General features: G+C 34.8%; 1 protein-coding gene across 2 annotated transcripts; it reads left to right on the forward strand.

Annotated features, from left to right (window-relative positions):
• The first annotated feature begins 2,756 nt into the window (after positions 1–2,756).
• On the forward strand, positions 2,757–25,382 carry LOC126675280 (protein MOR1). 2 transcript variants are annotated; one of them, XM_050369892.2, is made up of 54 exons: positions 2,757–3,110; positions 3,263–3,368; positions 3,458–3,581; positions 5,900–5,979; positions 6,062–6,239; positions 6,331–6,395; positions 7,096–7,178; positions 7,279–7,364; positions 7,467–7,580; positions 8,636–8,755; positions 8,901–9,003; positions 9,403–9,539; positions 9,887–9,952; positions 10,033–10,150; positions 10,248–10,288; positions 10,736–10,807; positions 10,909–11,016; positions 11,118–11,223; positions 12,739–12,851; positions 12,945–13,032; positions 13,203–13,303; positions 13,462–13,569; positions 13,690–13,795; positions 13,881–13,960; positions 14,052–14,201; positions 14,317–14,392; positions 15,355–15,479; positions 15,572–15,682; positions 15,872–16,021; positions 16,304–16,378; positions 16,461–16,542; positions 16,642–16,751; positions 16,834–16,935; positions 17,017–17,091; positions 17,209–17,304; positions 17,400–17,501; positions 17,584–17,685; positions 17,900–18,082; positions 18,219–18,330; positions 18,610–18,686; positions 18,760–18,839; positions 19,603–19,665; positions 19,760–19,886; positions 20,632–20,758; positions 20,846–20,919; positions 21,123–21,281; positions 21,367–21,525; positions 23,202–23,299; positions 23,461–23,617; positions 23,693–23,809; positions 23,926–24,021; positions 24,181–24,252; positions 24,336–24,609; positions 24,705–25,382. In XM_050369892.2, exons 1-54 carry the CDS (start codon positions 2,951–2,953, stop codon positions 24,971–24,973), a joined length of 6,063 nt encoding a protein of 2,020 aa, XP_050225849.1. In that variant the 5' UTR covers positions 2,757–2,950; the 3' UTR covers positions 24,974–25,382. The 2 variants fall into 2 exon arrangements, with proteins under 2 accessions (XP_050225849.1, XP_050225850.1); XM_050369893.2 differs by having other exon boundaries at positions 7,096–7,172.
• Positions 25,383–25,918: the final 536 nt, after the last annotated feature.

The following is a 25,918-nucleotide window of genomic DNA, read 5'->3' on the forward strand; positions in this document are numbered from 1 at the left end:
GCGACGAATTCAGTTCGTCACTAAAACATTTAGTGACGAATTTTCCAGTTTCTATGACAAAAAATTTCGTCGCAAAAAATGAATTATGTTATAGTGATTTTTGTCTCAAAAGAAGACGTTTTGGCGACGGATTTGGCAAATTTAGCGACGAAAATTTACGTCGCTAAATATGCCACGGAACAAAAAACGCGTCGCAACGCGTTTTGCGACTAACAATCTTGCGACAAACGTCGCTACCTGTTGTTAGCGACGAAATATAGGGCTTTGGCGACAGAAAAATCCGTCGCTAAAGCTCTATTTTCTAGTAATGTGGAACCAGTCAAACCCAATATGAAACCGGTCAAACCCAGTCTGGAACCGGTCAAACCTTGAATCGTGTGCAAACCGGCTGAAACCGTGAGAAGTCTGGGTTTGGGCTAGTTCAACATTTCTTGGAACTAAAACCGTTGGTTATGATTTCAAACTGGCGGTTCCGATTCCAACTCGTATATTTTTAAAATATATATACTTTTAAATTATTTATTATATATGTATACATATGATTGATTATTAGGATACTATACTATATTTATTTTTAATATATACTACTATAATTATATAAATATTATTTGTTAATTATTAATATAACATAATTTGTTATTCTTTTTAAATACTAACCATTAATTCTTTTTTATTTTTATAGAAATATATGATTATATCAACCGTATATACATAATTAATTATCAAAATTATAATAAATTAAATATATTTTTAAATTATAAGTATAACTAACCGTTTATATTAAGTTACATATCAACTTTAACTTAATTTAAAATATTTAAATATAATGTGTATAAAATATATTATTTTAATTTTTTGAACCGTCAAAACCAAAACCGTAAACCAGAACCGACCGATTTTAAACCGGCATGAAACCACTCTAGTCTCTAGAGGTGGTTTGGGGCCGGTTCAAGAATTTTTAGAACCGTAATCTGGCGGTTTCAAACCGGAACCGCGGTTCATGAATAGTGGAAACCTCTAACCACATTTGATTAGTTACCTTTTGTTTTCAAATATTTGAAAATTTTCTCTTATTATTAATATATAAATTACAAAAACTGCCGGCTAACTTGTTTTTGTTTAATTTAAATTTTAATTTAAGTTTACAGTCAGACCTTTTTTTTAACGGATACAGTCAGACCTTTATTTGGCGCGGCTAGTACAACTTCAATATAAACCGTTAGATTTCCATATTTTGATTACGTAACATGAGTCTATCCGACGGCTATAAAATTGCAAAGGTGAACCTTCTTGTAGATCCACCTATAGAGAATCAGTTATTACGCACGGGACGGTAATATATGAACATAGATTTTCTTAACGGGTGATATGCTAATGCTACTCTCCGCTCCTGGCTGGATCCCACCCTATGGTCCTACCAAATTTGCCCTGCTTAACCACAACACTCTCAAAACAAGAAGAAACTGTACCCAATATTGGTAAAGCTTGCACTTTTTTTTTATTAATTTCGAAAAATTTAATAATATTTTTTAGAGTGAAAATACATTTTATTTATTGGAGATATTTTATTTATTAGTTCATCCTCAGTAATAAAATTTATATTTCTTTGATAAAAGTAAAATAAAATTTATGTTAACAAATATTATATCAAAACTTCTTAATTTATTTATGTCTATTCTGATATGGGAATAGAGTTGAAAAAATATTACGAAAACATCAACTACACACACAAATATATATGTTGAAAATGTATTGCATATATTAAATAATTATATAAAATAAATTGATCTAATGATTCCATAAACTTATCATAGCATTTATCTAGTTAAAAATTACATATGTTCATCAAAATGAATACATTAAAATATTTTATTTATCTGATATTTATTTTTAATTATAAAAAATTACTCAAAATGATTCTATGATTACTAATTCTCATATAATTGAAAATTCATCTAAAATTTTAAAAAGGCAATCCATCATTTTTTATTTTATTTATTTTTACTAATATATTGTTCATTTTATTTTATAGATTAAAATTCTCTCATGTTTTAACGAATACAAAATGTTTTAATCACTCAATCTATAAAATACAACTAAATTTTTAAATTTGGTTGGTTTAATTACTTATAGACAATATTATTGTTTTAAAATTTTAACTAATTTGATCCAATAAACGTTGGGGCCTCTGAATACAACAGAATACGTGTGTGCTCGACTGTTAAACGTTTGGAAAAAGCTACAAATAACTTTTGAAAAAACACATCGAGTCGAAAAACCGAAAATCAACATGCTAAAGAGAGAATATGAGCTACTTCAAATGCAACCTGATAAATTCATGAAAGAGTTAAGCTCTCGGTTTTCTGATATAGTCAATAAGATGAAGAAGTACGGAGAAAACATTAAAAATAAAATATGATTCTAGACTGTTGATAAATCAACCAAGAAAAATAAATATTTCGTTTTACATATTTTATTTTTTAAATAATTTACTATCTATTTTTTGAAAACTATATAGTTTTGAACCAAACGATTCTTCAACCGATCAAGTCAAATTTTTCAAATTGGATCATGTATTCATGTTCAAATTGTCTAACGCTATATTTAGTCTATTTCTAGAAAATTAATCAACAACTAAAAAAAACATAATCCCCCTCTTCACCTCCTAATAACAGGAGCGTGTTCTACAAACCAAATATAAAACGAGTGGGAAAATTGCTAATTTGAAACGTACAACTCAAAATACCTCTGTCTCTCTCTCTCTAATTTTTTTTGAGTGAAAAAACATATCATTACCCCTCTCTTTTTATATCCCTTTTTTTGTCATTTCCTCGCTCCCTTTTCATTTTTTTCAAAATCGCCGGCGACCGGCGGAGATTAAAAATAAGCGTCGCAGATTCTACACATAACCGGCGATAGATAGATACAGTAAAATTGACGAGATAAAACAATGTCGGAGGAGGAAAAGTTACTGAAAGAGGCGAAAAAGTTACCGTGGGAAGATCGGTTATTACATAAGAATTGGAAAGTTAGAAATGAGGCTAATATTGATTTGGCTTCATTTTGCGATTCTATAACCGATCCTAAAGATCCTCGCCTGCGTGAATTCGGTGAGTTTTTGTTTTTTTATTGATTAATTAGGGTTTTTTTTGAAAATTTAGTTTCGGTTTTGTTTTAGTTCAGATCTGATTGTTGTAGTTATGTGATTGATCTGTTCGTGAATTGCTTTATTTGATTTTTTGAAATGTGGAACGTGTGTTAGGTCCGTTGTTTAGAAAAACAGTTGCGGATTCAAATGCGCCTGTTCAAGACAAGGCGCTTGATGCTTTGATTGCTTTTCAAAAAGCTGCTGATGCTGATGCTGGAAGGCGAGATAAAAGTTTTTTTGTTTTGTTCGTTTTGAATTTTTGAAATTAATTAGAAATTGAAGGCGAGGTTTTTTTTTTTTTGTTTATAGGTATGCTAAGGAGGTCTGTGACGCAATTGTGGCGAAATGCCTCACTGGTCGACCTAAGACAGTGGAGAAAGCACAGGCAGCATTCATGCTTTGGGTGGAGCTTGAGGCTGTTGATGTTTTTCTGGTAGGTATTCTGCAATTTGACTAAGCACAATGCTGCTTTTGATTGAAAAGTTTTGCTGTGTTTTGGCATTACAACAGATTAGCAACCTCTTCAGCTGTTGATAACTGTATGGAACATGCATGCATGTATTACTGTAAATTTACAATCATCTGATTACTTTAAATTTACATGGATTAAGTGCAAGTTGCTTAGCATGTGGTTTAATGAGTGCACTTCTTGTTCTCCATTAGTTCGACAGATAGAATTGTAATTTATTAGCTAGATCATTCACAGATGATCTTTCTGTCGCCCCTTCTCTAAGTTTAGCTAGCCAGTGACACATTTTGAACACTTGTAAAAACAGTACGTACCAATCCTCAACCTCATGTTCTCGCTTCTTATGTAATGAATTACTCTCTGTGGCCTAAGTGTTGGTTTGTTAACAAGAGCTCTAAGATATGTACAACAAAGATGTGATTGTGCCTATTAGCAGACTAGACTTTTATTGTGTTTAACTGCTATTTAGTTGGAGTCTTTGTGTTGCTTTGACATTTAAATTTATCATTTCAGCCAAATGTGGCGAGGGCTGCCTTATCTTATAGTATATTCATGTCTTGAAATAAAATGAAGCTAGATGCTCTCTTTTTCCTACTTCAAGAAGTTGCTCAATGCATATGTGATAAGTTCAGAGGGTGGATTTTTATACCATTATGCTCGATAAAACATACAAAATAAGATTTGCTCGATAAAACATACCAAAAAAGAATAGTACCTTAGGAACTTGTGGCGGTTGATTATCTGAGGGGAAATGCATAGCCTACGTATGCGTTAATTAGACCAGGCACTTCATTGCGGTAAAAAATGGCAGTGGTTGGCTTACTTGAGTATCGCATGTGTGTTATGGTTCTGGTATTTGGGAGCTGGATGTTGGAGGCTAGTGATAAGCTACTAAAATTTCCTTACAATATCCATTTTGGGTAAAGAAAGAGGTAGGGACTTTCAAGGGAGATAAGAGATTATATGTACTTAACCCGCTCTACTCTTAACTTTCAAGGTTGATAGAGTAGTAGTATGTACTACTCGTATGGTGGTTGTCCTTATGTAGGAAGTCATTGATTTTAAAAATACCTTCTCTTGATGAATATTTTACCCGGAAAAGAGTTGTAATCATCTTGGCTCCTCTTAATTTTACCCTCTTTAAGTTATCCAAAAGAAGGAAGAAGAGGAACACATATGGCAGTAGTTGGCTATCTTGATCATCTCATGTGTGTAATGGCTATGGTATTTGGGAGCTGGATGTTGGAGGCTAGTGACAATCGAATAAAATATTCCTTACAATTTACATTTTTGGGTGAAGAAAGAGGTAGGGGCTTTCAAGGGAGATAAGAGATTACATATACTTAACATGCTCTACTATTAACTTTCAAGGTTGATAGAGTAGTATTATGTACTACTCTTATGCAGGACGAATTTGATTTTAAAAATTCTTTTTCGGGTTATGTTTTTTTTACCGGAAAAGAGTCGAAATCATTCTTGGCTCTTCTTGATTTTCCATCTATTTGTTATCCAACAGAAGGAAATAGAGGAACAGTTTTCGTTAATATAACTTGTGCTGAATTGTGTAAAGATGTCAACAAGTGGCATAGGATTGGATTTTTATGAAAAGTTAATATAAATACTTTGAGTTCATTGGTTAAACAATTAACCCTTTGGAACTGTCAGGTGTCATTGGTTATAATCTTATGGTGGAAACTGATGGTTTGTCATGGAATACAAGGAACACTAGACTAGACGAGAATTTGTGACGTGTTTGAAAACCATGGCATGGTAGATATAGCAAAATATCTACCTTTATTGCCGTATGCAAAATTTGCTTTAACATTTAATCTCAGCTCTTACTTTAGTCATTTGGTTATTATGTGTCCCAAGGATAACAAAGTTGAACGAGTTAGTAAGAATGATTAGTATGAATTTATAAATGTGGCTGGAAGGTTAATGCACATGTGATGCCATTCACGAAAATATTAGGCATTTAATATTGCTTTCACATTTAGTTTCAGTTGGTAATATTATCGAGGCATTCGTTTTCATCTGCTATAATATTAACATAGATGAATGAGGTAGGGAAACATGTTTACTATAAGTTCGTAAATGTCTCTGGAAGGATGATGCCCATGAGATGAACTATTTTGTGTATCATAACTGGGTTGAGTCATTTTTAAGAAGTCGAGAACGGCTTCTTATTGCTTGGTCTAATTCTGCTGTATTTGCAGCTGTTTGAATTGTTATTTTTATTTTAGATATTTTTGATGATCACTGCAACTGTGAGATAATTGTAGGATACAATGGAGAAAGCAATTAAGAACAAAGTTGCCAAAGCTGTGGTGCCTGCCATTGATGTCATGTTTCAAGCTCTGAGGTTTGCTAGCTACTATTTCAGTTTGATGAAGTATTACCTTTTTTTTTAGTCTAAGTGCCATTATGATTGTGTTTGATATTAGTGAATTTGGAGCAAAAATTGTTCCCCCGAAGAGGATTTTAAAGATGCTTCCAGAATTATTTGACCATCAGGATCAAAATGTTCGCGCATCCTCCAAAGGGCTAACTCTGGAGCTCTGCCGATGGATAGGGAAAGACCCAGTAAAATCTATTCTATTTGAGAAGATGAGGGATACGATGGTATGGAAAATCATTTGCCTTGTGTACATCTGATCTACCTTTTTTTGTTGCCTCTGAATTGTAATTAATCAACTGGTTTATCTGTTTGAAGAAAAAAGAATTGGAGGCTGAGCTTGTTACTGTTACGGGGACAGCAAGGCCATCTCGCAAAATTAGGTGAATGTTGCAAAGAAATATTGTGTACCTATAAAATCTTTTATCATCCTTTGTAACTATTGGATTGTTTGATTATGGAGTTCTGATTGATGTTTGTTGTCATTTCTGTTGCATTAGGATCATTTATATTTATTTCACGTTTTGTTTTTATTTCTGATTATTGCCTTTGATTACTTCGACTACCTCAGTAGAACTAGGATGAGCCTTTACTCTTTTCATGCATCTGTAAGCTTTTTCTGGCTTTCTTTCTTTGTTTTGGCATGGAACTTTATACTGTATGTTATAGGTTTCTTCAAATATGAGTACCCTCTGTGCTCTTTCCCATATACATAGTATATTTCTATTTTGCTTTGTGGCTGATCTGTTTGGTTCTCGGTTGGATCTGTGGTATTGCCTCATTGATATGTAGCTGATTTGCATAGCTATTTGAAAATTTTGAAACTATTAGCTACTGTTTGTAGGTTACTTTTTTTTTTCCTTGCTAAAAGGTTCATAAGGTTTGGTTGTTACTTAGGTTTTGTCCTTGTATTGTTCTGGTGCTTGCATTGTTTTTTCAGTTTCAAGTAAGCTTTCGAGCTTGGGATGTTGCATATGTCTGATGTCATCTGGTTTTATAATGGACTGCAGGTTAAAATGTTTCTTAGAAATTAGGTTATCATCTTTTCTTATCATTGTTGCTTGATGCATGTATACTGATTAGATCTGAGCAAGACAAGGAGCCAGAGCCAGAAGCTGTATCAGAAGCTGCTGGCCCGTGCGAGTCGGATGAAATTGCAGGTGATGGTATGTGCACGACTTTCTGCAATGCTTTAATGCTGTTAATTTCTCTTTCTTTCATGCTTCTGACCAAGATACCAATGGTTTTATTTGCACCAATTGTCAGCTCCTCAAGAAATAGATGAGTATGAGCTTGTTGATCCTGTAGACATCTTGACTCCTTTGGAGAAGTCTGGGTTTTGGGATGGAGTGGTTAGTGCTCTGACTTACGTTTGGATGGGATTCGTACTTAATTTCAATAAGCTTGCTACTTTAGTTGCCCTTCATTCTTTATAATTGTGCCATGCTTTTCAGAAAGCGACCAAGTGGTCAGAAAGAAAGGAGGCCGTTGCAGAGCTTACCAAGCTTGCTTCGACAAAAAGGATAGCACCTGGGGATTTCTCAGAAGTTTGTCGGACACTAAAGAAGGTGTTTGGTTTTTTAATTATTTCAGCTTAGACAACTATAAGATTTTCATTTTTCTTAGTTAAAAATAGTGCTTGTTGTTGTCCATTGGGTAGTTAGGTTTTTATTTTTTTCAATAAGGGGGAAACTGGATGGTGAGGTTGGTTTACGATTAAACTGATGCTTGTTGGTTTGCCTGTATGGAATGAGGAAGTGATGGCACATATCATTAATTTCTGCTACTAAAATAATCGGACTTAGATGCAAAGTGTGGCTCTTTGACATCATCCCATTTTATAAAATATGCATTCCTTAATTAGGGTAATGTGGCTCTCTGACATCGTCCCATTTTATAAAATATGCATTCCTTAATTAGGGCTTAGAGAGATTAATATCACGTGGGAGTTGGAAAGGATTTATTTCTATAATTATAAAACACGTCTTCAGTTTCATCTTTTGTTTTTAAAAGAAAAATGAGTGATTTCAGAGTTGATGTAGATGACATCAAAGCATAGATAAAAGTGAATGATTTTAGAGTTGATTTAGACGATATTTACTAGTTTTTGTGTAGATGGACTATGATATTTGAGGGACAGGGATGTATTTCATGAGAAAGGCTTTTTTAAAAAATAAAAATATAATGCATGTCTGCAGTTTCGTCTTTTGTTTTTCAAAAGAAAGATGAGTGATTTTAGAGTTGATTTAGATGACATCAAAGCTTTCATGTAGCTAAAAGTGAATGATTTTAGAGTTGATTTAGATGATATTCACTAGTTCTCGTGTAGATGGATGGACTATGTATGATATTTGAGTGATGTATGACGTGAAGCTTCCATGTTAATAGCATTCACTTTTATCTACATAATATATTCTACATAATGTGACTATAGCTCAAGAGATAGTTCAAGAGATTTTTTTCCACCTATTTTTGGATTACATTACATCCTTTTGCTCTGAGTCCTATTTCTAATAATTTTTTGTGCTTTTAGAATTTAAATCTTTTGTTTTGTTTATATTTAGACTATTTCTGAAGCAGTTAATTCATAATATGCTGAAAAGTTATAGTCTTTATCCTGCAGCTCATTACAGATGTGAACATTGCTGTTGCAGTTGAAGCCATCCAAGCTATAGGCAATCTTGCACGAGGTTTAAGAACTCATTTTTCCGCGAGTTCTCGTTTCTTATTGCCCATTTTGCTTGTAAGTAGATCAAGATACTCAAGTACTTTTGCAAACATAAAACCACAGAGACAGTTGAACATGCATGCATTTTTGTCCGCCGCTCAAGTTTAGTTCACTGATTATCTAATACGGATTTTACTTTTTTATTTTTTTGCCTTATAAGGAAAAATTGAAAGAGAAAAAACCAACTCTTACTGAGTCACTTGGACAAACTCTTCAAGCACTGCATAAGTCTGGGTGCTTAAATCTTGTTGACATTGTTGAAGGTAAACTCCATTTTCTTTTTATATATTATGCTTTTCTTGTTTTATCTATTATGCACAATTGGAATCTATTATTCTGTCTTCTGTTTTATGTGCTGATGCCTTCTATTCTCCTACCTCTTGGGATTGCTCCCATTTTGCTGGTGTATCTTTGGCATGCTGACTTCCCTATAGGCACTTTCGTTATTCCTTATGGCAATGAATTCTAGTTTTGATTTTTTTTTTCAAGAGATAGAATGCAAGAAGAATTCTAGTTTTGATTTATTTCTTATTAGATTGCTTTTTCCACCTCTGCCAGTTATGGGAAATTCATGCTTTGAATAGATATGGATATATGGTATAAAGTAAATATAACTTTGGAGTATGTTGGATAAGTATAATCTTGAACATTGTTTATTGCAGATGTGAAGACGGCTGCCAAAAATAAAGTTCCTCTTGTTCGCTCGTTGAGCTTGAACTGGATAACATTTTGTATTGAAACAAGTAACAAAGCTGTTATTCTAAAAGTGCACAAAGATTATGTCCCTATCTGTATGGAGGTAGTAAATTCTTCTTGAAAGGTGTTGTTTTATATTCCAAATTTATGAACTGTTGCTCACATCACCCTCAGTTTGTAAACTGCTTCGAAATTTGGATTTAGATAGATTTTAGCATACCTCTTACTTCTCCTTTATTACTTGTCTAGGAGTCTTTTCCATTTAAGCGCACAATTTATATTCAGTTGATTCTACCGCTACTAGCAACTTATTTCACCCCCTTCCATCTTTTGATTTTTATCATCTGCAATATTGTCATGCAAATTGTTATTTTTGATTTTCTACTGCAACTATTGCAGCATTGTCATTATTTCATGTAAACGTTTAATGTTTGCAATTGGATCCTGTAGAGCCTTAATGATGGGACTCCTGATGTGAGGGATTCGGCATTTGCTGTTCTGGCAGCAATTGCTAAGGTAGCACACCTTCTTTCGTCTGAGATGGATATACTGCTTGAAATTTTGCTGCCGTCGGTAATTTTTATTTTCTGTGATAGTCTGTTGGCATGAGACCTTTGGAGAGATCAATAGAGAAACTTGATGATGTCAGAAGAAAGAAGCTGTCTGAAATGATTGGAGGTTCAGGAGGAAGTGTGACTGGTGGAACAAGCTCAGGTTTGTTAATAATACCAATGTTCTTCTTGTCTACTTCAGTGGTAAATCTGTATTTCTCGATGTATTTATCTTTTCCCCTGATGTTATCATGCACCAGCTACAGTTCAAGCTGTTAGTGGGAGCGTGTCTTCAACAGAGGTTAGTTTATGCTTCTTAATTTACCAATTGCTTTCTGATTTTGACATTTGTATTATCTTTGTTATCCTTTAAAAGCTAAAAATTACATTAGACAAGCAAAACCTTATTTGAACATCTTTGCCTTAAGAAAGTGCTCTGTTTTGGCCTCTTCTGGTAACATGTCTAGCAGTATGTTGCCAATAATAACCTGTCTGAGTTGGTCTGATCATATGAGCAGGATACTTCTATCTAGTTGTCATTCTTTCTGTCTTCTTAGAAGATTACATTGACATCACCTGGAAGAACAATGATAAATTGAAGTTCAGTAGCAAGTTAATGAGAATGAAACTGTTGGTGCATCTCATTTAGTATTTTGTTGCACTATTCCTTGCTTTAAATGCATTTTTAAAGCCTGTTGTTCCCCATGGATCACTATGAAATTTTCTTTTTGGAATGTAAATTTTGCAGACATCAGAAGCCTCATTCATTAGAAGGTCAGCAGCAAGCATGCTTTCTGGGAAGAAGCCTGTTCCAGCTGCTGTGAGTATTTATTTATTTCTTCTTGATTTGTTTTTTGTTCTACCATTTGACATTGTTAGCATGGTATTCCTTTTCATTATATGTCTTGTTTTCTCTATCAGCCTGCTAATAAAAAGGTAGGGTCTACTAAATCGGGGGCTAGCAAGAAAGGAGATGGGACTGGGAGGACTGAAACCTCAAAAGCTATTGAACCACCTGAAGATGTTGAGGTAATGAAACGACATCTATGTAGTTCATCTGTATTGTCAGTTATTCCAGGTATCTCCTGATACCTGACATTTTTATTCGTTCTTTGTTTGGCTATTTGCAGCCAGCAGAAATGAGTCTCGAAGAGATTGAAAGTAGACTAGGATCTCTTATACAAGCAGAAACTGTTTCTCAATTAAAGAGTACTGTTTGGAAAGAAAGGCTTGAAGGTAGGTCATCATCTTTGCTATAACTTTTAGGTAATTATTTATGAAATCATTTAATGGTTTACTCTTAATTGTGTATGTCACAAACATGTCCCTTGAACTACTCTGAACCCTGATGCCCTATTTCCTCTTATATTTCCTCTTAAATTCAAAGCTCAAGATTATAAGTTTTTGATGATATTCTGTAAATCGTGTAGATATCACATGCTTGTCCCTTGAACTACTTTGAACTCCTGATGCTCTAATTTCCTCTCAAATTTAAAGCTCAAAATTGTTTGTTTTGTTGCTTCTCATGATATCTTTGCTATTTTCAATGTAAAAGGTATAACTGCAAGGATGTAAATCCATTGTAATAGTTCTTAATTAAGTGTATATTGTATCAGTGTCACTTGTAGTATGCGGACCAATGTTTTAATGTGTTGAATATGCTCCCTATAACCTGTAAGTAATAATTGAGCTCTTATTTGATCAGTAGTATGAATTTGACCGTAGTTACATTGCAGAAAGGCAGGTTTCCTTAAAAAGGTTTATAGATAATTTTCACTGGTAGTTCACCTCTTACAATTGATCTCCTTGTGCAAATCTCATTTTGTGGTGCTATCTGTTTTTTGGTAACCTGTCTGAATAAATCTAGCATTCTGCATCTAATTTATCCTGAGTTACATAAAAGAATACAAGTGGTTGCTATTTTCATATTGAAATTGCTTTTGTTAGATGTTGAATTTGTTCTCCATAAATTTTCTTCGAAATTTTTAAAAAACACTCCCTCCATCCCATAATTATAGAAAATATTTCTATTTTGGGTTGTTCCAAAACATAGAAATTTTTCCATTTATAGTTTACTTTAAATACTCTTATTTAGGTGTTTGACAAAAATATCCCTTTTTACTTTTATGGGTATTGGGCCTATTGGCTATTATGCTTTAATATTGGCAGTTCCAATAAATACCTTAGTTCTAGCCAATTAGAATATACTAACTAGAATAAATTTAAGGGTTATTGTAGGAATATTATAGAAAAAGTATGTAGCATTATTGATATTTCTTGATCCATGTGCAAGTCAAAAAGTGGCAAAGCATTTCTATAATTATGTGACATAGGGTTATTAACGATAGGCATACTCATTTCATTGTGGGATATTTCTAAATTTCTATTGCTGAATGTGCATGCAAGAATTACTGATGTAAATATTTATATGTTTTCCAGAGTTAGAATCTTGCAACTGCCATGGTTAACCTGTTTCCTGCCTTTTTTTTTATAATTGGAATATTTACTTGTTATGAGAATAATTTTTTAATTTCTTTATTATGTCCATTTGCAAGTGAATGCCTAAGTCTGGGTTTGATATTTTTTCCATATTGCCATGGCCCATAGGTGTAGTTTTTTGCTTGATCGGTAGTCTAATTATGACTGAGATTTTTTGAAAGTAGAACAGCAGTTGTACAATTTTTGTACATGCTATTATGATGTCTAGTCTGCATTCATTTACGTATATATGACCATCGGGTGCTTTTCCAGCCATATCCTCATTGAAACAGCAGGTTGAAGGGCTACAGGGCATTGATCAGTCTGTGGAGATTTTAATTCGTTTACTTTGTGCCATACCTGGTTGGAGTGAGAAAAATGTTCAGGTATTTGAAGTTTTGGTGTTCGTTTATTATCAGATTATCAGTTTTTTCTTCCTTACCTATACATAATATCTGGAAAAACTTAAAAAAATGCAGGTTCAGCAGCAGATGATTGAAGTTATTACATACCTAGCTTCAACTGCAACTAAATTTCCAAAGAAATGTATCGTGCTTTGCCTTTTGGGTGAGTACTAGATTTTGGATGTTTTTCTTTGAATTAACATAGTAGCTAGAATTACAAGTCTCGTATCTCTAACATTCTCTCGCTAGTAAAATTGGATTGGTCCGTACTATAATAGAGGTGATCGTGCACTTGGATTTTGCTTAATTTGATTCCTCATTACTTTTCAACAGGTACTAGTGAACGGGTAGCAGACATCAAAACTCGAGCTCATGCCATGAAGTGTCTTACTGCTTTCTGTGAAGCAGTAGGTCCAGGATTTATCTTTGAGAGAGTAAGCATACTTCCATTTCCTTGTACTTTTGCGCATGCCTCAAATATGTGTTTTTTAAGCATAAGTATGGTGCATTGACTGAAGCTGATTTTGAAAATTCTCGATTGGCATTTTGCTTATTGTCTCTATTAATGTATGTGGTCTTTCTTTTATTGTAGCTTTACAAGATTATGAAAGAGCACAAGAATCCTAAGGTCCTTAGTGAGGGATTGTTGTGGATGGTTTCAGCAGTTGAGGATTTTGGCATTTCACATTTGAAGCTTAAGGTGTTTCTAGTTCTTTCTTAAGTCAAATAGTTGCTTGTCATACCCATTATTCACACAATATGTCGCTATATTTCAGCAAAATTTTTTGTTAATTGAAAATGAATTTTGCATGTTTTACAGGATTTGATTGATTTCTGTAAAGATATTGGATTACAGTCAAGTGTGCCTGCTAGCAGAAATGCCACCATTAAGCTTCTGGGAGTTTTACATAAATATGTTGGTCCAGGTCGGTGGTCTGTTTACCTGGAACATTTTTCTTATTTCGTATTCAGGATATTTCTGATTGTCTTACCTTTCATTTTTTTCTGCAGATATTAAAGGGTTTCTATCTGATGTTAAACCTGCATTACTTAGTGCACTTGATGCTGAATATGAAAAAAATGCTTTTGAGGTAATGCTAGATTAATGGTCATATCTATTTCTCACATCTAGCTGTTTAAGTTGGATATGGATTGTTTATCACCTTTCTATCTGCCCTTCAGGGTGCTTCTGCTGCTCCTAAGAAAACAGTGAGGGCATCAGAATCAGCAACTTTGGTCTCTGCTGGCGGGTTGGACAGCCTGCCACGTGAAGACATTAGTGGAAAAATAACACCAACTCTGCTGAAGAGCATGGAAAGTCCTGATTGGAAGGTATGCCTGCCAATATTGGAACAAGGCCTGAACTATGTGTTGTTTGTCTGATTATTGTTATTTTATGAAACCTTTTTGAACAACCACTTGTATTGTTACTTTCTTCAAATTCCAGGTTCGTTTAGAGTCAATTGAAGCTGTAAATAAAATCATTGAAGAGGCTAGTAAACGCATTCAGCCAACTGGAACTGGTATGGCTTCCGTTAAAAGTTTTACTGGAAAATTACCTTGCAATGGTGCAAGATAATTTGAACACTCAAAAATTAATTCTATTAGTCTATAGTTTTTGATAGCTTAAATTAAAAAGATATAAAATAATTTATTACTCCCTCCGTCCCAATAGAGTTGTCCACTTTGAGAATTTTTTTTCTCCCAAAACTCTTGTCCACTTTCAAAAAGTAACAATTTTTACACTCAACTTTCCTATATTATCCCTATTTGAAACCCACTAATAAGTAAATTGAAATTAAATTGTAAGTGGACCCTATATTAAATAAGGGTATGATAAGAAAAGTAAGAAAAAATTTACAAAACCTATAAACAATGATTGTTTTTCTTAAACTGTGTGATAAAGGCAAAGTGGACAACTCTATTTTTACGGAGGGAGTAAAAAAAATAAGTTTATAGTTTACTTATCTTACTCTTTTCATCAATTTATTGTATTGTTTTACTTTCATTCTTACTATTTTTAATAATGTAAATTGCAATTGTAGCAACCAAAAAATTGATCAATTCACGTCGAAACAAATTGCAATCTATGAGGAATTTTGCCACAAATTAAATGGGACATTCAGAACACATTTATTCGTCATATTATTTTGAACTTCAATACGAAGTTTTTTTTTGATGTTGTTTACTGTTAATTACGGTCACAGAGAAAATCAAATTGTGTCTTTATTTCCTTAGATGCACTATATATTGAAGGAACGAATGAAGACTAAGTTAACACGAGTCAACCTCACATAATCTTTCTTTACTGAATTGTCTTTTAAGAAACTGAAACTGCTAACCATCAATAAGGGACCTTCTTTTGAAGGTTACACGTTGTATAGAGTAGTATTTTAAACTTTTTGTCCAAGGTGGTTGGTTATTGTAGATTAGCATACTAAGACAAAAGCTTTCTTTTGGTAACGGCTAACAATAATTTGAACAGGTGAATTGATTGGTGCTCTTAGAGGACGTCTGTATGACAGCAATAAGAATTTAGTCATGGCAACTCTGACCACCATTGGTGGTGTTGCATCGGCTATGGGACCAGCTGTTGAGAAGTCGAGCAAGGTTTGTTATTCTTCCTTGAGCATTTCTAGAACAAATTTTTATATGTTGTGCTGCAGGAGGCTGTAATTTAGCATGGGGTTGTTTTCTTTCAGGGCATTCTATCAGATATTTTGAAGTGTATTGGTGACAATAAGAAACATATGCGAGAGTGTGCTTTGACTACTGTTGATTCTTGGGTTGCTGCTGTTCATCTAGATAAAATGGTGCTTTTATTATCATTTCTTATTTTTGAGTTGACTATCAATTTAATATTAGTTAATAGTTATAATGTCTATTCCTTTGTTCTAGATTCCCTGTTCTTCTAGGTAATGTGGTACTTTTGTCGTCCTTATCTTATTTTTGAGTTGATTCCCAATTTAATGTTAGTTATAATGATGGTTCCCTTGTTCTAGATCCCGTATATTGCAACAGCATTGATGGATGCCAAGCTTGGTGCTGAAGGGCGTAAGGATCTATTTGATTGGTTGTCAAAGCAACTCTCTGGATTAAGTGATTTTTCCGATGCTGTGCATCTGCTGAAACCAGCTGCCTCTGCTATGACGGTAATTTTTTGTTTTAGACATTGAGTTATTGCCTTAGACTTTTATACCCCACCTAATTTGTTAGGATTGAGGTTTAACCAAGTTTTTCTGTTATGGACTTTTGGAGGTTAAACCTTCGGCAGTAGTGCATAAATGAATGCCTCTTGGGAAGTCCTATTATATCCCCAAATTTTATTTTTGAAATCGTGTTTTTAGTACTATTTGATAGCTTATGCACTGCAACAGACTTTCTCCAATATTATCCACTTTTGACATGTGTTGTTCTCTGCAATATTCATTTAGGACAAGTCATCCGATGTTCGAAAAGCAGCAGAAGCATGCATCACTGAGATCGTGAGGGTTTCTGGTCAAGAAACAGTATGTATACTGCATTCAAATAATCATTCTATTGACATAAATTTAAAATCTGAAATTTCAAGTATGTATATTGTCATTTCAGGTTGAGAAGAATCTAAGAGATCTTCAGGGACCAGCCTTAGCTCTGGTTCTTGAGAAAGTGAAACCTCATGGTGCTTTTCAAGGTGTTGTCTTTAGTACCTTGGATTTCTTTTTTATATCTCTTCTCGCTTAACCTTAAGTTCATAATTCTTTGTTTGTGAAAATGTTTTTTTTTTTATCAGAATCATTTGAATCTGCAAAATCAATTTCTATGGGGCCATCAACCAAGACAAGCACAAAGGTTGGAAAATCGGCTGCCAATGGTGTCTCAAAAAATAGAATTATGTCTTCAGTATGTATCTTTTACTTGTTTTACATATTTTTCTAGAACTTAGCGAGTATAGTAATCATATATTTCATGGATTCTTCATCAGAGAGCCATACCAGCGAAAGGTTCAAGACCAGAGCCCATGATGTCTGTTCAAGATAGAGCTGTCCAATCTCAAGCTTTGTTGAATGTCAAAGACTCGAACAAGGTATTATTAATTCAAATTGAAACTTTCACTTGATATGTAATGTTTTTATTAAGAAACTGTTTGTGCACCTGTTATGCTCAGGAAGAGAGGGAGAGAATGGTAGTCCGTAGGTTCAAGTTTGAAGAATTGCGGATTGAACAAATTCAAGATTTAGAGGTTTGTGTTGCAAGTGTACTTGTATTACTTTTTGTTTTGTTTTTTCCTTTTCTTTTTCTCTTTATCCTTGTAATTATATTTTGTCCTGAAAATTTCTACAATATGCCTTGAATGCAGACTGATATGATGAAATATTTTAGAGAGGATTTACACAGGCGGCTCCTTAGTGCAGATTTTAAGAAACAAGTTGATGGGCTTGAGATGCTACAGAAGGTGTTTAGCTGTCGTATTGGATACTCAACTTTTTACTAAAGTGTTGATGACTTGTAATGTTTATATTTCTTTTTCCTTATTAAATTTGGCTACAGGCACTTCCATCCATCGCAAGGGAACTGGTTGAGGTTTTGGATATCCTTCTGAGGTGGTTTGTTTTGCAGTTTTGTAAATCAAACACAACTTGCTTGTTAAAGGTATTGTTATCACGCGTTACTCAATGTGATTTTTGAATTTGACATTTGCTAGATAAGGACGTTTTTGCTTTGGAATGGGCAGGTGCTAGAATTCCTTCCTGAACTTTTTGACATGCTGCGGGATGAGGCGTACTTATTGACTGAATCAGAAGCGGCTATATTTCTTCCATGTTTGATAGAAAAGGTTCTTTGTTAAACCTCGCAGCTTAAGTTTTGGTTCACATGTGTACATTGATATTTTACTTGTTGCCACAAGCTTTTGCTAAATAGTTGAGATTTAGCTTGTGTCTTCATTTTTAAGAAATTTACAAGGGGCACTGAATTGTTTAATTTATTCTTTTTTGTGCTTTACCTATCTTTTTCCACTTGTCAACTTACTAATTTTAACTGTACTGCAGTTGGGACATAATATTGAGAAAGTGCGAGAGAAAATGCGTGAGCTTACTAAACAGATTGTTCATGCATATTCTGCTTCAAAAATATTTCCTTATATTTTGGAGGGCTTGCGCTCAAAAAACAATCGCACACGAATAGAGTGTGCTGATCTTGTTGGATTCTTGATTGAACATCACGTTGCCGAGGTATCGATGACGCATTCCTCCTCTTTAGTTAACCCTAAGTCCCGTCCCGTCCCTCTCTCTCTCGCTCTCTCTCATTTTATCTCTTTATATTGGTGTCTGCTTGTGTTCTTATCTTTGAACACCTTTTTGGCTACAGATTAGTGGGCAACTGAAATCCCTTCAAATTGTTGCGAGCTTGACAGCAGAACGTGATGGTGAAACTAGGAAAGCTGCTTTAAATGCACTTGCAGCTGGCTACAAGATTCTTGGTATGTAATAATGCCGGTAGAGCTGTGGGCTGATATTTGTTTTTGTGCCCCATGTTATCTTTATGTGTTTTACAATTCTTTATACATAATTTTCTTTGAGCTATACAGTTAAGTTTCTTTGAACTTTAGTTATGTATCTGTTATAGTTGTTAGTATTCTGTAAATCATCTCTAATACCCTTTTGGTCGATCATGGTTTGGAGACAAGTCATAAATTAATGTTCTCCAGTCTCAGCAATGTCTTAGCTTGCACTAAATTACCTTTTTTCTTTGTTTCCAGGTGATGACATTTGGCGATACACTGGAAAGCTTACAGATGCTCAAAAAAGTATGCTAGATGATAGATTCAAATGGAAGGTCAGTATAGAGTTTCACCAGGTTAGTGTTTTTTTTTAATGTAAGTTCATCATGACATTTTCTATTTTGACAGGTTCGAGAGATGGAAAAGAGAAAGGAAGGTCGGCCTGGTGACTCCAGAGCTGCCTTAAGACGCTCTGTTAGGGAAAATGGGTGTGTATCTTCCTGCGGCACCTGCTCTAAATTTTTCAGTTGAAGAATATGTATACCTGCCTTTTTGTGTTTCCACTAGATTCTTTGTTACATTACATCATGGCTTACTTTTTTTTATTTTTTATGTTGATGGATGGTTTGGCTATAGGGTTCTTAATACAGTAGTAATGTATTTTTTCTTCAGTTTCCATTATTTTATGTCTATTCACTGCATGAGGAATATGTCCTCTGTGGCTGTGTATTAGTGCAACTGATTAGAAAATGGTTTAATACTATTAGCTAGCGTAATCAGAGGACATAATTCATCAAGTATATCTATATTAGACATTCCTCAGATGACTTGGATTAGGAAATGTTTATACTGGCATGTTGATATATTGCTTTAGCCACTTCAGCCTGCTGTATTATATGATAGCTCATCATTTATTTTGTCTAAATGTCTTTCCTTCGTATAGTATGGATGAAAGACATTCAGTTGTCTTTGCATCAATCTAGGGTGACATTGGACTTAATGGTTTGACTGCCTTTGATACTTGAATGGCTGTACTTTAATCAAACTAACTTGTTCTGGAAGATTGTTGGTTTCAAAGCTAGCAAGGCTTTTGTTGTTTTTTCCTTGTTTTTTTTAATCTATGCTGCTTGTATGAGAGATGAGACTAATCCCTCCGCATTTTGATGTTAGTGTTACATTAAATTCATAACTGATAAATAAAAAATATTAATATTATAAATGTATCTAAGACTATTCATGTGTTCCTGTCAGGTTTGATTTGGCAGAACAAAGTGGGGAAGTTTCTCAATCTGTATCTGGCCCAGCATTTTTGAGGTACCGTTTCTTTTTCAGTCTTTCTGTGAATTAGTAGCATGACTGTTTTTTTCATCATATTATCCAACTAAAGTACGTAATTACTCATTTCCAGGAAAAATGTTGGTCCACATGAACTTCAGATTGAAAGGCAGGTTATGCCTCATGCGGTTACTGGTGTCACTGGGCCCACAGATTGGAATGAAGCAATAGATATTATTTCCTTTGGGTCCCCAGAGCAGGTTTTTATCTTTTCTAATTCTGGTCCATTCCAGTTTTAGTATTATAACTGTGCACTGTCCAGAAGTGAATTTCTTTCCATGTTTAAAGTTATCCAGCCAAAAACCGAAAATAAAAACAAAAAAGTATGTCCCTAGAATGAAGAAGCTATTCCATGTATAAGTTCCAAATTTCTCCCATAAAAGAGATAATTACTGCTAGACCTATAAATTTTTGGTGTCCATATATGTGGAGTGCGTATATACTGCTGCATAGCTTTCTTAAATGTATTGATTTATGGTGCAGGTAAGAATTAGAAGGTGGTTGTCTTTTTGTTATTAATCCTTACCCTTTTCATGTTAGAATTTGGATTGAGACATCAATAAAGATTTGCTCTGCCTCAATCATAAAATGTCTGTTGGATAAGGTTTATTAGTGGATAAACAAAAGTGAACACCAACTTCTTGTGCATTAAGTATTCATATTCTTCGAAAGCCATTTTTAGGTTATACCATGTACTTTGTTTGTTTTCCTTTGAACTTTCTAGCCAAATGATTAAAACTACAATTTCTAGTTTGCATGTTATCCAATATGTTTAGATGTTAAATGTGATAAAAATGTTATTAATCCCACTGGAAGTTATCTGACCTTCGTCTCCTTTCCGGATATCTGTGAAGGTGGATGGGTGAGGGCATGAACATCTTCTCTTTTGTTTGTATTTTCCGTTTATGGATTGAGATCCAACTCACTTTGTATTTTTGCTTGCAGTCAGTTGAAGGTATGAAAGTTGTGTGCCATGAGTTGGCACAGGCCACTGGTGATCCAGAAGGCAGTGCAATGGATGATCTTGTGAAGGACGCTGATCGACTTGTTTCATGCTTGGCAAGCAAGGCAAGTGATCTATAGATACACCTTGAGTTTTTTCACCGACATGTTATTAGCGTATGTTTTGCAATCTCATTTTTCTCCACCGAACAGGTAGCCAAGACTTTTGACTTCAGTTTGACCGGAGCTTCATCAAGGTCATGCAAATATGTTCTTAACACTCTCATGCAGGTGATTACTGCTTTAAATTATTATTTAGCTGTCTTTTTGCTTCCTCCTTCCGCACCATGAGTTATGTTTGTATAAAGAGCGGGAGAAGTTGACAATTGATATTGAAATTGTTTGGGAGAATGAATATTTTCTTCTCATGCTCATTCTTATTTCCCGTTACTGGACTTTTTTTTTGACCTTGCACTGGATTGGATTTGCTGCAGACATTTCAAAATAAGAGACTTGCCCATGCTGTCAAAGAAAGTACACTTGACAGTCTAATAACAGAACTCTTACTTTGGCTATTGGATGAAAGGGTTCCTCATATGGATGATGGCAGCCAACTCCTGAAAGCATTGAATGTCCTGATGCTTAAGATTTTGGTGATGATTTTATCTGACATGCTTCTGTTTTTCTGATGAGTTTAAAATGTGTTCAACACTGTTATTAACAGCTCATTATATGCAGGATAATGCTGATCGGACATCATCCTTTGTTGTCTTGATAAATCTCTTACGTCCTTTGGATCCCTCAAGATGGCCTTCACCTGCGTCAAGTGAGACATTTTCCATTAGAAATCAGAAGTTCTCTGATCTTGTTGTCAAATGCCTAATAAAACTCACTAAGGTAATTTTAGTTGCTTCTCTTTTAAAAATCTAAAGACTTGTCTTATCAATTTAGCCGAGTTCAAAACTATCTGCACATATAGAAAGTCCCTTAACTCAAATGGTCTTAGAAATTTGTTCCATTTAGGTTTGAGTGCTGTGTGATGCTTGATTCGTAAGAGGGATATGAATTAGCATCCCATCACAATTGCTGAGGCAGACTATAGAATAGGAATTCATTGACCATCCTGGACCATGTCATGCAGATTGCTGTGCATGGATGTGTGATTTATTAGGCTAATAATCACCGACGGTCCTCGACCTTTGCTCTAAGCTTCCGTAAACCCCCCAACCTTTCAAAAGCTTCCCTAAACCCCCCAACCTTTATGGCGGCGCTCATTCACGGTCCTTATGGACGAAAATACCCCTAAGCGCCGTCTTTTTTTGGCGGCTACAATTCTAAAAAAAAAAAAACAAAGACGGCGCCACGTGTCATCTGACATGTGGCAAAATATCTAAAAAAAAATTAAAAAACCCAAAACACCCTTACAATTATTAAAATTTAATTAAAACAAAAATAAAAAATCAAAGCAAATCAACCCATTCAAACCACTGAATTATCGAAACCGAACCGCCACAACCGAACCCGCCTCCGGTCATCTTCTCAGGTGAGAAAACGACCAAGCTCGTCGTCTTCTCAGATCTGAGAAGACGAGCATCAGCTCGTCTTCTCAGGGGAAGACGAGCTGCTGCTCGTCTTCTCCGGTTGTGAGAAGACGAGCAGCAGCTCGTCTTCTCCGGTTGGGAAGACGAGCTGCTGCTCGTCTTCTCCGTTTTTGAGAAGACGAGCAGCAGCTCGTCTTCTCCGTTTTTCAGAAGACGAGCAGCAGCTCGTCTTCTCTGAGAAGACGAGCTGCTGCTCGTCTTCTGCACATCTGTTCTGATCTGTTCTTGGAGAACAGAAGAACAGATCTGAATCTGTTCTCCAAGAACAGATCTGAATCTGTTCTTGGAGAACAGTCTGTTCTTGGAGAACAGATTCAGATCTGCTCTCCAAGAGCAGATTCCGATGGGTCGGCGGCGGGCGGCGGGTGGTGGTCGGCGGCGGGTGCGGTGAGTGGTTCGGGTTGGCGGGCGGATTGACCGTGGGTTGGGTTTGATTAAGTAAATTTGATTTGGTTTAATTTTTTAGGGGGTATTTTGGGTGTTTCAATTTTGTTTTGACATTAAATGACGTGTTAATTAACATGTGGCGCCACTATTTGTTTTTTTCCAAAAAAAAGGACAGCCGCCAAAACCAAAAGGGTAGTTTCGTCTATAAGGGCCGTGAATGGCGCCGCCACAAAGGTTGGGGGGTTTAGGGAAGCTTTTGAAAGGTTGGGGGGTTTACGGAAGGTTAGGGTAAAAGTCGAGGACCGTCGGTGATTATTAGCCGATTTATTATGATAACAATATGGGGCTTCTTAATTAGCAAAATGGATTTCTTATTTGTCGGACAAGTATTAAGTTTCTGTTACCACTGATTTGACTCTTTAAAGATATTTCAGTTTGACTTGATTCTGTCCTCTGTGATAATTTGTAATTTTAAACCCTTACATATAAAAGGAATTTTAATTTGTCACTGCATATGAAAGGCAGATCAAATTGTTAGTCTTTATTTTTTGTTGTTTGGACCATTTACCAATTTTGACGGCACAGGTTCTTCAAAGCACTATATATGATGTTGATCTTGATCGCATCCTCCAAAGCATCCATGTATATCTACAAGAACTGGGGATGGAAGAAATTAGGAGAAGGTATGCATTAATCTAATAGGGTCCTCCTGTCCCAACATGTAAATGCAAGGTTTCTGTTAATTTGTTTAATTCATCTTCCTTTCAGTTGACCTGTTTTTTTTTGGTCTTTTCTTCATCTTCATCTTTTTATTTTTTTATGTTAATTTTTTTTTTATGTTAAGAGCTGGAGCGGATGACAAGCCATTGCGCATGGTGAAAACTGTTCTCCATGAACTTGTTAAACTTCGTGGAGCTGCAATAAAGGGCCACCTTTCTATGGTTCCTATAGACATGAAGCCTCAACCAATTATACTTGCCTACATTGATCTTAATCTTGAGGTAAGGAATCAGCAAATGTAATTTCCTGCATATATTTGATTTTGACTGAGGATTAAAATGCTTTTATGGTTGCAGACTTTAGCTGCTGCAAGAATGTTGACATCAACAGGGCCTGTGGGCCAAACTCATTGGGGTGATTCTACAGCCAACAATCCATCCTCTGCCCCACATTCTGCAGATGCGCAGTTAAAGGTATCCCCTACTACTTTATTTTTATTCTCGAGAATTAGTTGCCATTGATTATATTTAAAAAAAATCTCTACTTTCTCATGTCATTAGTGTTAATTTGTGTTCTAAACTACTTACAGCAAGAGCTTGCTGCAATTTTCAAAAAAATCGGTGACAAGCAAACATGTACAATTGGTCTATATGAACTATATCGCATCACACAGCTATACCCCAAGGTTAGTTGATTATATTTCCTGTTTGGTAGGCATGCTATTGTTTCAGTTAGGTAAAGAATATCGGAGGCTTGCAATGAAAACTGCATTTTTTTCTCTTCGGGGACTTGCATACATTGGACTAATGTTTTAATTTTTCTTTTTGTAATTTTTGAATTATAGGTTGATATATTTTCTCAGCTCCAAAACGCTAGTGAGGCATTCCGCACATATATTAGAGATGGTTTGGCGCAGGTTAGTAATTTTTTTTTTTTTTAATATTGCCAGTGTTTGGAAGAACAAGCAAAGTGAGAAACTGTATTGTACTTCACTTGCAGATGGAGAAAAACGCTGCTGCAGGCAGGACACCTTCTAGTGTGCCCTTGTCAACTCCCCCACCATCTGCTCTAAATATGTCCTCCCCTGAATTTGCTCCTCTTTCTCCAGTTCATACAAATTCATTAAATGATGTAAAATCAATGAATGTGAAATCTGAGTTTACAAACTTTCATCTACCATCGGCTTATGCTGAAGATAACAGAAATGTCAGTGCCCTTACTTCAAGAGATATTTCTTTGGCTGACCAAAGAAATGAGAAATTCTTAAGTGGAGGTAATGCTTATATTACGTTCTTTTTACTTTTATTTTACTTTCTTTCTGACTTGCTTTGTTTGTTAACCTAATAAGCCATTTGTTCGAAACTGCAGTAACTACCGCATCATTAGATGCAATTAGAGAGAGAATGAAGAGCATGCAGTTGGCTGCTGGTGGAAATCTGGATTCTGGAAATAGGCCATTACCAAGTGTGAATGATAACTTGAACAATGGACTCTATAGTCAAGTTTCCCGTGCATCAGAATCTGTCAGTATGGAAAATCCTGCGCAGGGAGGCGTTCTTCCTATGGATGAGAAAGCATTATCTGGCCTTCAAGCTCGGATGGAGAGACTAAAAAGTGGTTCTATTGATCATCTGTAGATTACAATTCGAGTTAGTGGGGATATATTTGGCATCTTTGCTTATGAACACCATCTCCTGCGATGCTGTTTTGTAAATGGAGGGGAGTTCATATCGCGACCAAATCAAGGTTACTCAGTATAGTTATCATTTAACGCCTTCATTCTACACCGGAAATGCTCATTCCTCCCCAAAATATGATACTTCTTTTTAAAATCTTAGAAAATTGCACTCTGGCATTGTGCTGAATGATGTGTACTAGGTTGGTTACAGGCTTTTGTATATTGTAGGCTGTTTCTGAGCAAATGTGCAATTCCTTTAATTTAATGCAATTTTATACAGTTGTCAGTAAATTTGTTGTATACAAATGGATTAATGCATTAACATATTAATGCCCTCTTTAAATCTTCAAATACAATCCAATTTTGCACGTCTTTGGAAAGGTCAAGTAATTTATCAAGTTAGAAATATGTACTTGAGCTCTCATTATTAATATGAAACGCTTGGAACTTGAATCCTTATAGTAATGTGAATTTCAGCTGTCAGTGTAGTCAAAAGCTATGTAGATGTTATAAGACTTATTTCTAATAATAATAAATGCTGAACCAAGTCTTAAAAAAGCTTTAGAATCATTATTTAAATCATTCACCAGATTATCTATGAATAAAATTAATAAATTTATGTGACTAAAATATTTAAAGTAATTGTATCACATCAATTAAATTATTCAATAGTATTCACTATCTCAATTTAGGTGAAAATAACTTTTCTTAGTTGTCATTTTCTTTTTAAGAATAGTTGTCATTTTAATTGATAACCTCTATTTATATAATTTTTTTTATTACTGGTTTTCTTTTTTCAATTAAGTATTTTTATTTGTAAGTTTTTTTTAGAGAAACACGATACATTTGATATAATTTGAGGCTATAAATATGGTACTCCCTAATGATAGACCGTTTGGACAAA

Source organism: Mercurialis annua, linkage group LG3, assembly GCF_937616625.2.
Source record: "Mercurialis annua linkage group LG3, ddMerAnnu1.2, whole genome shotgun sequence".
Lineage (NCBI taxonomy): Eukaryota > Viridiplantae > Streptophyta > Magnoliopsida > Malpighiales > Euphorbiaceae > Mercurialis > Mercurialis annua.